The 14065-nt window shown below is 41.2% G+C and overlaps 1 protein-coding gene across 2 annotated transcripts in view; it reads left to right on the plus strand.

Moving 5' to 3' along the window:
- LOC309477075 (uncharacterized protein) overlaps positions 1 to 14065 on the plus strand; it is a 65063-nt gene that overhangs the window by 19407 nt on the left and 31591 nt on the right. Inside the window, exons 2-6 of one of the 2 annotated variants that reach the window (XM_082140200.1) lie at positions 2156 to 2297; positions 2551 to 2709; positions 3796 to 3991; positions 5341 to 5472; positions 5676 to 5756. In XM_082140200.1, coding sequence (XP_081996326.1) covers positions 2156 to 2297; positions 2551 to 2709; positions 3796 to 3991; positions 5341 to 5472; positions 5676 to 5756 — 710 coding nt within the window. Of the gene's footprint in view, positions 1 to 2152; positions 2298 to 2550; positions 2710 to 3795; positions 3992 to 5340; positions 5473 to 5675; positions 5757 to 14065 lie in introns of both variants that reach the window. The other variant, XM_082140199.1, reaches the window with a different exon arrangement.

The following is a 14065-nucleotide window of genomic DNA, read 5'->3' on the forward strand; positions in this document are numbered from 1 at the left end:
ATTTTCCTGGAAAAAGGCTTGCAGTCTTGGTGCAGTGCTCGTTACACAGTGTGTAAATCTGCTGTGGTCAGTGTGCATGTTCAATCATCAGAATCCTCGCTTAACCTGTTGACTCACTCTTCTCCTTGTTAACAGTGTTGGCAGAGGCAGTCTTGATGTCAGTGTCATCATGTATAATTTTGCATGCTCATTTGACCTATTTTTACATCTTACACTCACTTAGGTAATCTTTAAAAACACTAATAACTGAATAATAATAATAAAGTAATTATTTTGCAGATCTAAAAATGAATATCCATTTTTCATACTATACGTTCAATAGTGTTAGTATTTTATTCTTTTGAAAGAAATCAATATGTCCTTGCTGAATATAAGTACTAAATTGATCAAAAGTGACTGTGAAGACATTTATGTTGTTATAAAAGATTTCTATTTCAAATAAATGCAGGTTTTTTTTACTTTCTGTTCATCAAAGAATCCTGAAAAAAATGTATCATGGTTTTCGTGTTATTTTGTTATTGATTATAACAAGAAATGTTTCATGAACATATTAGAATGATTTCTTAATGATCATGTGACACTGAATACTGGAGTAACGGCTTAAAATGTATTAAAATAGTAAACAGTTTGTTGTAAATTGTAACAATATTTCACGTTATTATTGTTTTTACTGTATTTTTCATCAAATAAATGCAGCCTTGGTGAGCATAAGATTTTCTCAACAACATTGAAAAATCGTACAGACCTCAAACTTTTGAACGGTAGTATAAATGCATAAATTAATATTTTCTATTTATTGTTTATCAGCCATAACACGTATAGTATGCAGTACAGTCTGAGTATTCTGCGTGGAATACTGTATCCCACAAAACACTGCTCATCTTGATCTTTCATTTCAAGAGTGACAATCACCAATAGTAAAGTGCCCCTATAATGCTTTTTCAAATATTACCTTTTATGCAGTGTGTAATATAGCTAGCTGTTTGTGAAAGGTAAAAGGTCTGCAAAGTTTTAAAGATCAAAGTGCACAACAAATAACGTTTTTGTCTCCAAAAAGAAAGAATCAGTTCTGAACTGCTGAAACGAGTCGTCCGCAGTTCTATTCTCACTTCCTGTCCTGTTCTATACCTGTGTAACAATGTAACACATTTGCATAATGCCAGCCTATGGTTTTCATTGGCTGCGTGTGAACGACAGCTACTGTGACCCGCCCGAGAAAATTTAAGTGTTTTTTGACCTCGGATGTATGCACTGGGGCACTTTAACTAGAATCTCTTTTACCCAAAATTGTCTAAAACATATCTGTTTTATATTGTTTTATATTTATATATAACAATTTAACCCATCCATGTTAAGTGGGTGTTTAAATTTAATTCTAGGCCTTCGCTTTCAACTTTGTCTTGTAAATGAAGATTTGCAGTCCAATACAAAGTCTGTGTTGATGGATCAGTTCTCTCAGAGTCAGCTGGCTTCCCTGCCAGGTGTGTTTCAGACCTGCTCATTGCGAGCTGTGCTTTCTGAGTCACTTACTCTCATTTGATTAAATTCAGCATTCGGCAAGATTTATTTGTCTCATTTTGTACAATACTGCACACTAAAACACAAGCCTGCAACCTGGAGGCATGAGATATTCACACACACATAAACATGAGCAAGCACACGGTATAGTCTGTAAATTAAGACCTTCAGCGCCCGCAGGAAATGAGCATGTTAAAGAGGGAACACAATGGTGGGCACTATGGGGTATGACTGCTCCATTTAAGACCAGCTGACTTGTTATGACCCTCTAAACATTTAATGAAAGGACTGAACAGGTCTGTTTCTTTGTATGTTGAACTGATTTCCTGAGTGACTGCTCTCTCACACAGACTACCCTCAAAGTTGCTAAGTCTTCAACAGAGCTAATGATTAATATTGGAAAAATGCACCTACACAACAGAGCCTTTTGTTTACAGGCTCGGTTCTCATACCTGCTGCGTTATCTAAAACAGATGTTTCTGGGATCCATTATGCAATTTAGGGTTAGACATAGTCACCCTGTGACTTCCTCACCCTCCCACAGTATGTTTCAGCAAAAATGCTGAAGTTTTGTTGAAAATGTGCTTAAATGGACCTAACATTTTTTTCCCATTTACTTTTAATTATTTGTCAGAAGCTGTAGACCTTCTTGATCATCTATGGCAGGTGGCTAATCGCAGCAACGCATCAGTAACGCATGAAAATCGAAGATGTCCAGTCCTGCATGTAGGCCAGTACTCCACCCTCTCTGTACCACTACAGCAGGTGTTTGGACACAGGTACGTTCACTCACCAGCCACTGACATAAAAAAAAAAAACATTTTTATTTTGTTCTTCAGTTTAGACACTCCAAACTTGGTGTGCACATGCGTTATGATTGAAACATGTACATATACAATATAACAATTTTGGGTCTTTGCTAGAATATCTACTTGGGTTTTTCTTTTTCTTTTTTAACTTTATATATGATATTCTTTCTTAAAACTAGTGTAATCATGTAATATCAAGTTTTCTCTTTTCTTTCTTTCTCAGGTTTGGTGATGAGTTCAGTTTGCTGTTGCGTCTGCGTAGCTCCCAGTCTGAAGACCGCAGTGTGCTGACCTTCCTCTGTCCAGACGGACACATTCTCCTGCAGATCCGCATCAGTGCCTACACCTTCACCTTCATCAGCACCCAACAACGACACTACGAGTGAGTCTTCACTTCAGTGGAGGACAGGGAGTGTTTAGGAAACCTGTTTTAAAAATTGCACACTTTAATTTTATCTCTTGCATTTGCCATGTAGGAAATATCTAGAAGTCCCTAAGAAATTTCAGAGAGTCCCTGATCTCTGTTCTTGTTTTTTTATTTTTTTATTAAGCAGTTAAAGCATCTGATCTGAACAATTAATCACAGAAAAAAAAGAAAATCATGACAAGAACGCTTGGAAAGGAGACAAGACTATCTAATTGCCAATGTTGAATCATTCTTAAATGAGGATTAACAGGCAACCATCTGAAAACTCAATTACTTTGTGGTCTTGATTATTTTGTGGTTCATACTTTGGTCCCAAAGCCATCATCTTGGCAGGAAAAAGATAATTAAAAAGGCACATCTCAGTGAATCCTCTTATGTAACCACAGTCTGTTTACTCTACTTCTCCTCTTTTTTTTTTCTGTTGCTTGCTTTTTAATGTCATTGACCTTCTTTGTTCCTCTTCCATGATGACAAAACCATTCTCATCATCTCCTCATTCTTCATGTCAGTAGAGTATTAGTTTTGGCTAATTGTTAATCTTAAACACAAGCACAGACCCCACCGTTTTGTGAAGCTCTTGGATATATTAAATCTAGATTTCTGTGACTTAAGCCAAGCCTTACAGTCGAGACGTATAAATGAGGCATGATATTTAACTCGTGGCCTCTCAAAACTAATATTTGGACCTGTCGCCTAATTACCCACCTGCAGGACAAAATAAATGGAATGCATTTTACCTGTTTGTGCTTCTCATTCATCATAAGGTGACATAACAATGCCAAAATGTTCTTACTGGGTTCTCATATGGTTTTGTGTTTAATTTAAGCTTGCATATGAAAAAAAAAGTCATGTATCATTACACAGACAGGAAGTGTTGTGTCTCTGAATGTTTTGCCAGGAAATTTAATGGCTTCTACTTTTCTTGGGTTCTCCCAACTCTCCCTGTTCTCTGATACTTTAACATGTGATTTGTTTAGCCCACCTTGTCAAGAAAACTAAATAAAATAGTTCGTTTTTCAAAACCTGTCCTGTCGTTCTCAGATTCCCCGTGGCAGTGCTGTCCGATGGAGGTTGGCACCGCGTGGCCATCAGCGTGTCCTCTGGCCGTTTGGCATTGTATGTGGATTGCTCCATGGTTGAGAGCGTGGACTGGGCCTATAAGGATGGTCTGGGAATATCCACTGATGGCCTGGTAATGGTGGGAGGAATCATTGAGGGGTTTGAGACCCCTTTTGAGGTCAGTTTTCAAACATAATTTTGTTTTGTGTTGTCCGAACATGCAAGGATGTAGTACCTACTTTGTGTAGGATGAGAATATCCTTCATCTCACCAGCTCTCAGCACATGACACATACTGTAAATACATCTCCAGAACGTTCCCAGTCGGCATTTAAACCCAAAGTCAGGTTTATGGAGGATGAGGGTCTCTCGTATTGGAGTTACTACTCCAAGCCGAACATCTGCGTTTTTACTCATCCAAGATTCCAGATGGATTTGCCATTTTGTTGCTGACATGCAGATTGAGACTTTGTATTTTTTATGTGCAACTATCTGTTACAATTTACCAGCACGATTTCTTACATAAATAATATCTGATAAAAAATTTGAACAAGTATGATTTGTTGGTTTTCAAAAATAGCATGGCATAACATTTCTTTTTCTGGCACTGCCATGTAGCACTCGTTTAATGAATGCTTTTATTAAATAAAATTATGATAAACTTGAACTTTTGCCTATAGTGCAGGTATCCTAGTCTTAAATTTGAAGTTCCCAATTCCATGCGTACATTGTTCATACTGAGTGCCATATGTATTTGCTGTTGAATATTGTGTACGGAGTAAAGGAGTCGCTTCTAGTACCCTAAGTGTGATTGTTGACATTAATATTTTGGTGTCTCCGCTGTAAACAAGAAACGTATCTGCCATTTTAGATGCCAGTCTAATCTGTTTGGCATTAGCTGTAATTGAGCAAAGCAAAGTTAGCGAGAGGAGATGTAAAATGCATGTAGCTGGAGTGAGTGTGTACATGGTTTATAGATTATTACATTGCAGAACAAGAGACCCTGCAATGTCTTTTTTTGGTCCAAAAAAAGTCCACTTTTTTTGGACTTTAAAATGGATTTACTGTATGTTATGTTGTGTTCTGAAGAACATGCATTTTAATGGGGGCTAGGAGTATAGTTTAGACAGCTGTGCACAAGTTAAATGCCCTTTTTTAGTTGTGTTAGACAGGGAAAGTTAATACAGCATGAAGTCTAGGCTGAGTCTCAGAGAATTACATCATAGAGTCCAAACATCCCATTTACATACTTACACACTGAACTCAGTCATAGGGTAACATGGTGAGAGTTAGCATTTTAGCAAATTTCTTGACTTCTAAGGCAACACTTCATGATCATCATATTATTTTATATTCATCATATCATATTTTATGTAATGGTTGCTAATAAAAACTGTTAATAAGTGTGCATTCTTATGTGTTTGTGTGTCAAAGCATGCATGCATTGAATGTATGTGCCTTGTGACCAGATGGGTTGTATGTGTGAATCTGTATTGGTGTAATATTTTCATTTGCCTCGTTTCTTCAGGGTGATTTGATGCAGGTGGCGTTTCTGATGGGAGAACCAGATGCAGCTCAAGATCAGTGTGCCGTTTTCCAGCCCCAGTGTGACGGAATCGGACACAAACCACCTCGCTCTCCTCGCATAGACACTGAAGAGGTGAGCGAGCCATACTGTACAGGGAATGTTATATAACCCGCCTTCCAAATCAGGCTAGTTTCTACCTAGTGACAGATAAATTTGTGCCAAAATATCACAGTATTTGTAATTTTTTGCCACTGCAATTCATCTCCATTTTTATTTCAATATTCATCTTTTCTGTCGTCCTGTCTATATTCCATCTTTTTTCTTTCTTTGTCCAGGAACTTTTACTGTCCTCAAATGACCTGGAAGACTTATTAGTGTCAGCAAAGGACAATGACTCTATTCGTGCAAAACTAACGGTAAGTATCAATACTGTTATTTTTCATCTTTACTGTATATATGTAGTAAATTAGTTATCCCCAAAATGAAAATTCTATCATTTTACTTACCCTTATGTCATTCCAAACCCATATGACCTTCTGTGAAACACAAAAGAGGATGTATTGCACAATAACCAGAGTGATCTTTTCTATACCACAAACAAAAAGAAGAGGACTGTCACACTTCACACATGAGGAAGAAGCATCATAAGTGTTTTATGCTTTTGTGTTATGTTACAAGTCTTTTGTAGCCATAGAATTTTTATTCTTATCATACAGCTTCAGAACACAATGTAGGAATAGGAATAAAGCAGACAAGTCATATAAACCACTTTAATGCTACATTTATGTTGTTTTTTTGTTTATTTTGAGAGCTAAAAAAAACAAAAAACAGCCTCAGTTCCCATTATGAATGAGAGCACTTTGAACAATCTGCGGTATGCCTTCTTGTGTGTTCCATGGAAGAAAGAAAAACGGCTTTGGAGCAATATGAGTGAATTTTGAAGACAGGATTTTGGGTGAAGGAACCTGTATCTGTCTAAACCAGCCTTTAAATTATCTAGCAAAAGATCAAACAACCTAAAAATACAATTTAATATGTTGATATTGGTATTCCCCTGCAGTTTTATAAATTATTTGGATGAGGAATTGCTCAGTCCTATCTGCATTGGCCACATCATGACTTGCTTTCTTGTAATTTAAACCTTATGCACATCTCGGCAAGAGTTGATTTCTATAGTTACCTCCATAGTGTTGTTTTTACTTAGTGCTGAAGAGCATTTAGTTTTGTGAATCATATTTTGATTGCATGTTTGATGTGTATATAACTGCTTGAAATTTTAGCCTAGAGCATTACATGTGAACCTTCAGTTTATATTTCCATTAATACTCGTATACCTTTTAAGAAGCTGTATTTACATACCATTCCTGTCACACTGATAGTCATTTAATATTTTATGATCCTGCCAGTGGTTTTTATGTGTACAAAACCAAAAAAGACAGTCTTCTAATATTCTGTAAACCTGTAGTCACAAACCCAAACAGGCTTTCCAAATCTCCTCTGTCTTCTCTTAAGCCAAAGAAAGATGGAGTGGGGTGTAGTTGAGCTACAACAGCCAAGTCCGTGTGTGTTTGGCTGCTGTGAGCTGTTTGGCCCATGGATTCATGATCATTGTGGGCTTTGAATTAAGTTTAGAAATTGCAGATATGAATATTGATGGACTCCATATTCCCTCTGATTCAAAACCAAATGTTTCTTTCAGTGAGACCGTAGCATAGCATGTTTAAAACATCTATAGTGCCTTAATCAATCACCTGGACTCCATTATCTTATGTCATAAAGGTGGAGGATTTCAAAGACTAAAGAACACCAGATTTTTTTTTAAATAACCTGTTTTATTTCTCCAGTTCTCTCTTGTGGTGTAACCTCTTGACTATGAACTTTTTGTTGTGGTGTTTCGCTTTGATGCCTCTGCCGTTTTTGGTTTGCCAGTTTCCTGGATGGATTAATGGGAAACGTATGGTTTTCTTTGATCTCTTTAACCCAACAGGAGGTCAGGGGTTAAAGGTAATCACTAAATTATCTTGTCACTCATTTCCATTGTCACAGCTTTGAAGCCCAAGTCATGAATGTTTAGTTGGATATGTGTACGTACAGTATGCATATTTTTAGGTCAGATGACCAATTGAGAGACTTGATATATTTTATGTAGATGTCTATGTATGTGTGTGGTATATATGTGTATACCTTGTCCACTGACCATTACTGCTATATGAATGAGACCTCAAACCATTATTATTATTATTAATATTATGATTAAGGATTTTTGCTAATTTAAGGGATAGAATAGTGGGAATACAACCCACTTCTAAGGTCTGGAGCAGAGGCCCTGTCGAGAAATGAGGTTTTATGTGTAAATGTTATAGTACATGTTTGCTTGACCCATTGGGCGACGTGTTATTGCCAGGGTTTATAATGCATATGTGTTTGTGTCTGCCTGATTTGTTTTGGGTTGTTCTGTTCAGTCTACAGGGGCAGTGTGTTTGTTTAAAAGTGGTGTTAGTGTGTTTAGAAATAGAAATAGCCTTGTTATTTCTGTGGGTTTCGTTTGGCAGGGGTTGGCACAAGCCTGTAATTGATTTGCTCGGCACTAAAATTAGGTTTGAGTTGGACGGAGTACTCCTCTAGGGAAGTGTCAGAATTACTCAGACAGGCTGTAAAGGATTCAACAGCTCCAAACGTGCCTAAAGTAATAAAGTAATAAATGTATGATCTGTGTTTAAAGGTTGTTTATTTGTTCATGGATAAAAGTGTGGACATGCATGAGACAGTGCCAGCTACAGGTATTGTGTTCGTTTACAAAGAACCTAAGCTGCTAATTTCCTCACCTCTTCTTCCTGATATCAGGGACTAAGGTCAAATGTTAGGTTGAGTGCATTTTGTCCATTCTGTCATCTGTCATTCTCTGCCCAAAGGGTTAATATGAATGGTTCTTGAGAAGGCCTGGATTTGAACAAAATGCTAATTTGTTATATCAGTTAGTTGAGTTGTTTAGACACTTTACCTTTCATTTTTATTTCTCAATGTGGTGATATACAGTACTACTCCTCCTCAAAGGTTTGGAGTTTGGAGAAAGATATTTTTTTATAGAAATAAATACTTTTAATTCAGCAAAAGTGCATTACATATAGTCAAAAGTGACAGTGAATACATTTATAATGTTTGCAACAAAAAATATGTAGTAGCACTTTACAGTCCTGTTCCCCATGTACATACTATGTACTTATAGGAATTGTAATAACTTGGTAATAACTATGTACTAACCCCAAATTTACCCCTAAACCTAACCTTAACCCATGTAGTTACCTTATATTACCCAGTACTTTCTTAGGTAAGTTCACTGTAAGTTTACGTAAGTGCACGTACTGTTAAGTAAAGTGCAACCAAAAATTCTATTTCAAATGAATGCTGTTCTTTTAAACATTCTTTTCATCAAAGATTCTGGAAAAAAGTGTTTAATGGTCACCACAAAAATATTAAACAGCACAACTTTTCAGGTTTTCAACATTGATAATAATAAGTGTTTCTTGATTACCAAATCTTCATATTAGAATGATTTCTGAAGGAAATTTCAACGTGAAATTGAAGACTGGAGTCATTTCAACTTTGTCACCACAAGAATAAATTACATTTTAAAATATATTAAAAATATAAAACATTTATTTGAAATTGTAGAATAGTAGAATACTCGGTGTAAGAGACTTCTGGCAAAAACATTAATAAATATTACTGACCCCAGAATTTCTAACGGTGTTGTAGGTTCCTATTTTTCTGTCCTTCCAAACCTCTTTCCTCACTTTTTGATTAGCAAAACTCTACAAAGATGTTTACACACACATACTGGCGCACATGCTGAGGTAAGGTGAGCTCATAGATCAGTTGCCAGGCAACCTTAGATAAAAAAAATATATTTAAGAGTTATGAGCCTATGAACACATATCTGTAACGATAACCAGCTGGAGTGCCCTTGAAAGCCTCCAGAGGGCACTCCACACCAGACTATCATGTTTCACTCACAAACTACATTTCCCATAACTCACTGCCCGGACTCATCATCACTTATCACTGATCACATTCACCTGTATCTCATTCACTGATTGCATTCACCTGTCTCATCCTGTTAGTCTGTCTATTTATACCGTGTTCATTCATTCACTCACTGCGAAGTCTTGTTTAAGTGTTACACTGCAATTCCGAGCGTTTTCCCTGGTTTCTTGTCTTTTGGTTTATTTGGATTTCTTGCCCTGTTCCCTGGATTACTCTTTTGCCTCTGGTCCCTGCCTGTTTTGTTTGTTTCTTTGTTGGTTTGTTTGGACTGCCTACCTGTGTTTTGACCTTTTGCCTGTACGCTGGATTACGCCTCTGGATTGCCCCTAAATAAAAGCTGCGTTTGGATCTTAACCCTCGTGTCTCGGAGCAGTTCGTGACAGAAGACTTCGCCACACCCAGATCCAGCAGCTATGACCTCCAGAAATCCAGCAGGACGGATCTCACCTGATCTTCCCAGCATGAGCCGGGAGTTCGCTGGACAGATCGCGGCCTTGGCCCTGGATAGCCTCGATCTGTTCCAGTACACCTGGGGGTTTGTTCCTCTCGCTACCTCTTGCTCTCTGGGTGACGAGGCTATTAAGTTGTGTTACCGGCTGGGGGCTAAGGAGGTCGACCCGAGGGAGCTCCCTGATCTCTCCGGTCTGGATTGGAGAGAGGCACTCTCCAGATGTCTGGAGAGCTTCCTTCCGTGGCACGCCATGTCACCGTCTGCACTTCACGCCAGTCCAGCCGAGCCCGCACTTCACGCCAGTCCAGCCGAGCCCGCACTTCACGCCAGTCCAGCCGAGCCCGCACTTCACGCCAGTCCAGCCGAGCCCGCACTTCACGCCAAATCTGCCGAAGCCAAGGCAGTATGCGTCATGCCCGCCGCCCCTGAGACTGAGAGCGTCATGCCCGCCGCACCTGAGACAGCAAGCGACATGCCTGCCAAGCTAGAGCCCTCTTCACCGCTGGTCCCGTCCAGCTCAGAGCCCTCTTCACCGCTGGTCCTGTCCAGCTCAGAGCCCTCTTCGCCGTTGGTCCTGTCCAGCCCAGAGCCCTCTTCGCCGCTGGTCCTGTCCAGCCCAGAGCCCTCTTCGCCGCTGGTCCTGTCCAGCCCAGAGCCCTCTTCGCCGCTGGTCCTGTCCAGCTCAGAGCCCTCTTCATCGCTGGTCCTGTCCAGCTCAGAGTCCTCTTCGCCGCTGGTCCTGCCCAGCTCAAAGCCCTCGTCGCCACTGGTCCCGTCAAGCTCAGAGCGCGCTGATCCTGATCCAGAGACTGAGCTTCACGTCACTTCTGCCGGTCCTGAGACTGAGCTTCACATCACTTCTGCCGATCCAGAGACTGAGCTTCACGTCACTTCTGCCGATCCAGAGATTGAGCTTCACGTCACTTCTGCCGATCCAGAGACTGAGCTTCACGTTACTTCTGCCGATCCAGCGACTGAGCTTCACGTCACGTCCGCCCGTCAAGAGTCTCGTCCCGTCGAGACTGAATCTGTTCCTGAGCCTGAATCTGTTCCTCTTCCTCTTTCTACGCCTGTGTCTTCGGACAAGATGGCCGAATCCACGCCTGTGTCTTCGGACAAGATGGCCGACTCCACGCCTGTGTCTACAGACAAGATGGCCGACTCCACGCCTGTGTTTTCGGACAAGATGGCCAACTCCACGCCTGTGTCTTCGGACAAGATGGCCGCCGCCGAGCCAGAGTCTTCGGACAAGATGGCCGCCGCCGAGCCAGAGTCTCCGGACAAGATGGCCTCCACCGATCCAGTGTCTGTTCAAGTCACGTCTGCTGAACCAGTGTCTCCGGACAAGATGGCCGCCGCCAAACCAGTGTCTCCAGACAAGATGGCCGCCACCGAGCCAGTGTCTCTGGACAAAATGGCCGCTGCCACGTCGACTGAGCCCTCTGCAGAGATAGCCGCTGACATGCCTGAACCTGAGCCCTCAACCGAGATGGCCGCTGTCACGCTGTCTGTTCCTGAGCCGGTGTCTGTTCCTGTACCTGAGCCGGTGTCTGTTCCTGTCCCTGTGTCTGTTCCTGTTCCTGAGCCGGTGTCTGTTCCTGTGCCCTGGCCGCCTGAAGGGTCGTCTCCGCCCTGGCCGCCTGAAGGGTCGTCTCCGCCCTGGCCGCCTGCACAGCCTGCACCGCCCTGGCCGCCTGCACAGCCTGCTCCGCCCTGGCCGCCTGCACAGCCTGCTCCGCCCTGGCCGCCTGCACAGCCTGCTCCGCCCTGGCCGCCTGCACAGCCTGCTCCGCCCTGGCCGCCTGCACAGCCTGCTCCGCCCTGGCCGCCTGCACAGCCTGCTCCGCCCTGGCCGCCTGCACAGCCTGCTCCGCCCTGGTCGCCTGCACAGCCTGCTCCGCCCTGGTTGCCTGCTCTGCCTGCTCCATTCTGGCCTCCCGTATTACCGCAGTCTCAAGGTCCTCTTCCGCTCCACGGACCTGGCCCTCCATCCCGCCCCCGGATCCGCCTCCGGGCCACCTCCCACCTGGACAGTTTTGGAGCGTCTGGAAGCCGCTCTTTGGGGAGGGGCTATGTAACGATAACCAGCTGGAGTGCCCTTGAAAGCCTCCAGAGGGCACTCCACACCAGACTATCATGTTTCACTCACAAACTACATTTCCCATAACTCACTGCCCGGACTCATCATCACTTATCACTGATCACATTCACCTGTATCTCATTCACTGATTGCATTCACCTGTCTCATCCTGTTAGTCTGTCTATTTATACCGTGTTCATTCATTCACTCACTGCGAAGTCTTGTTTAAGTGTTACACTGCAATTCCGAGCGTTTTCCCTGGTTTCTTGTCTTTTGGTTTATTTGGATTTCTTGCCCTGTTCCCTGGATTACTCTTTTGCCTCTGGTCCCTGCCTGTTTTGTTTGTTTCTTTGTTGGTTTGTTTGGACTGCCTACCTGTGTTTTGACCTTTTGCCTGTACGCTGGATTACGCCTCTGGATTGCCCCTAAATAAAAGCTGCGTTTGGATCTTAACCCTCGTGTCTCGGAGCAGTTCGTGACAATATCATCTTAGTAGTAATTGAAGCAATAAGTTGTTTTCTTGTCTGTTTTCTTTATGTATTTTGCGCACGCCATTTCCATGTCTCAAGCTTAAAAAATCCCTCTCAGCAGATTACATTAGATGCTACATCAAGAATGCACTGACACACTGAACTGAGAAGTGTCTCTTTCAGACATGTCCGATTAGATAAGGTAAGATCATTGGAGTGTATCTAGGATTTCACTCATGGGATGAAAAGTAATTTACTTCAAAATCTGAATAGCATAAATAAAGTTATGACTGTATCAGGCTTTATCAATGCCTACATGAGACAAAGTTGGTTTTAGAAAATAGAATTCTGTTAAAACCTTTTCATCCAAGAGATGTAAATTCATTTATTGTAAATACAAATTACATTTAAATTCTAAAAAGTTTTTACAAGCTGAGTCATGGGTTTTGGTCAAGACAGCTGCTGAGAGTTAAATCCATAAAACGATTGATCTGTTTCCAGCTGTCAGTTGTTTAGTACAACAAATATGAATGTGTTTGTAATTAATTTAATATCTATTTATACATGTGCGAAAATTTGTTTCCCATTTGTATGTCACAATGACAATAAACAAGAGTAACAGCGCCATTATGCAACAGACTGCCCTTTTAGAGCTCAGATGTGCAAACTGTTACATAAATTAAGGCATTTTTTCCCTTTTTGGTGTGAATGATGGTTTACTGAAAACTCCATAATTGTATGTCATTGTGCAGGCGTCTATATCACGCCTGCTCTCCTCCTCACTGAGTCTCTATCCTCGGGCATTCGCAGACCTCAACTCCACAGGCTGTAATGATCAGTTCTGAGACAGTAATTTAGTACCAGCCATCCCCAAACCCACAATAAATCACATGCAGTTAATGCAAAGTGGCTTTATCATGCAGAAATATTACTCTTTCTCATTCTTTCTTTCTAGATGGTTGGGTGGATGGGTGGGTGGTTGGGTGGATGGGTGGGTGGGTGGGTGGTTGGTTGGATGGGTGGATGGGTGGATGGATGGGTGAATAGATCATATATGCTGGATTGACAGATTTATAGGTGTCAGCATGGGTTGCAACAAGGATGAGTTGAGGCAGGATCGAGGTGCAGCAGTATATTTTAATGACAATAAAAAAACACAGGAGCAAGAGGAAAATGCAGTAGATGAAGCAAAACACAATATTACCAACAAGAATGGACAAAGAACAATTAAAACAGACTGCGCGATGTTGGCAATCCTATAAGATCATTACAAATCACACTGTACGACATGGATCTAATAAACTTGGGTACGTCATGTAAGTAGACTGTTTGATGATGACACCTATTGAATCCTAGGCTACAACGCAAGTTAGTGTAGAAGAATAAAACATCATCAACATGTGCTGGTGGTGTACAAATGCTGTTGTAATCGAAAATATTTAACCCCCATTTCAAATCAGGTTTATTGCCAAAATGTACAGACTTTCAGCTGTTCACAATGAACAACTACTCCTATCTAATAATGACACGTGTTTGGTGGAGTGCACTAATCCAATACTTAATGATGCTCCACTTTAATAGAAAAAAATTATGGGTTTTAGTATAAATATTTGTTGAAAAATAAGTCATATGGGCGTAGTGCAGTTGTGGCCAAAAGTGATGTCTGGAAGAGATATTAGT

The sequence above is a fragment of the Leuciscus leuciscus genome, assembly GCF_965113295.1.
Source record: "Leuciscus leuciscus genome assembly, chromosome: 16".
NCBI classification, from domain to species: Eukaryota; Metazoa; Chordata; class Actinopteri; order Cypriniformes; family Leuciscidae; genus Leuciscus; species Leuciscus leuciscus.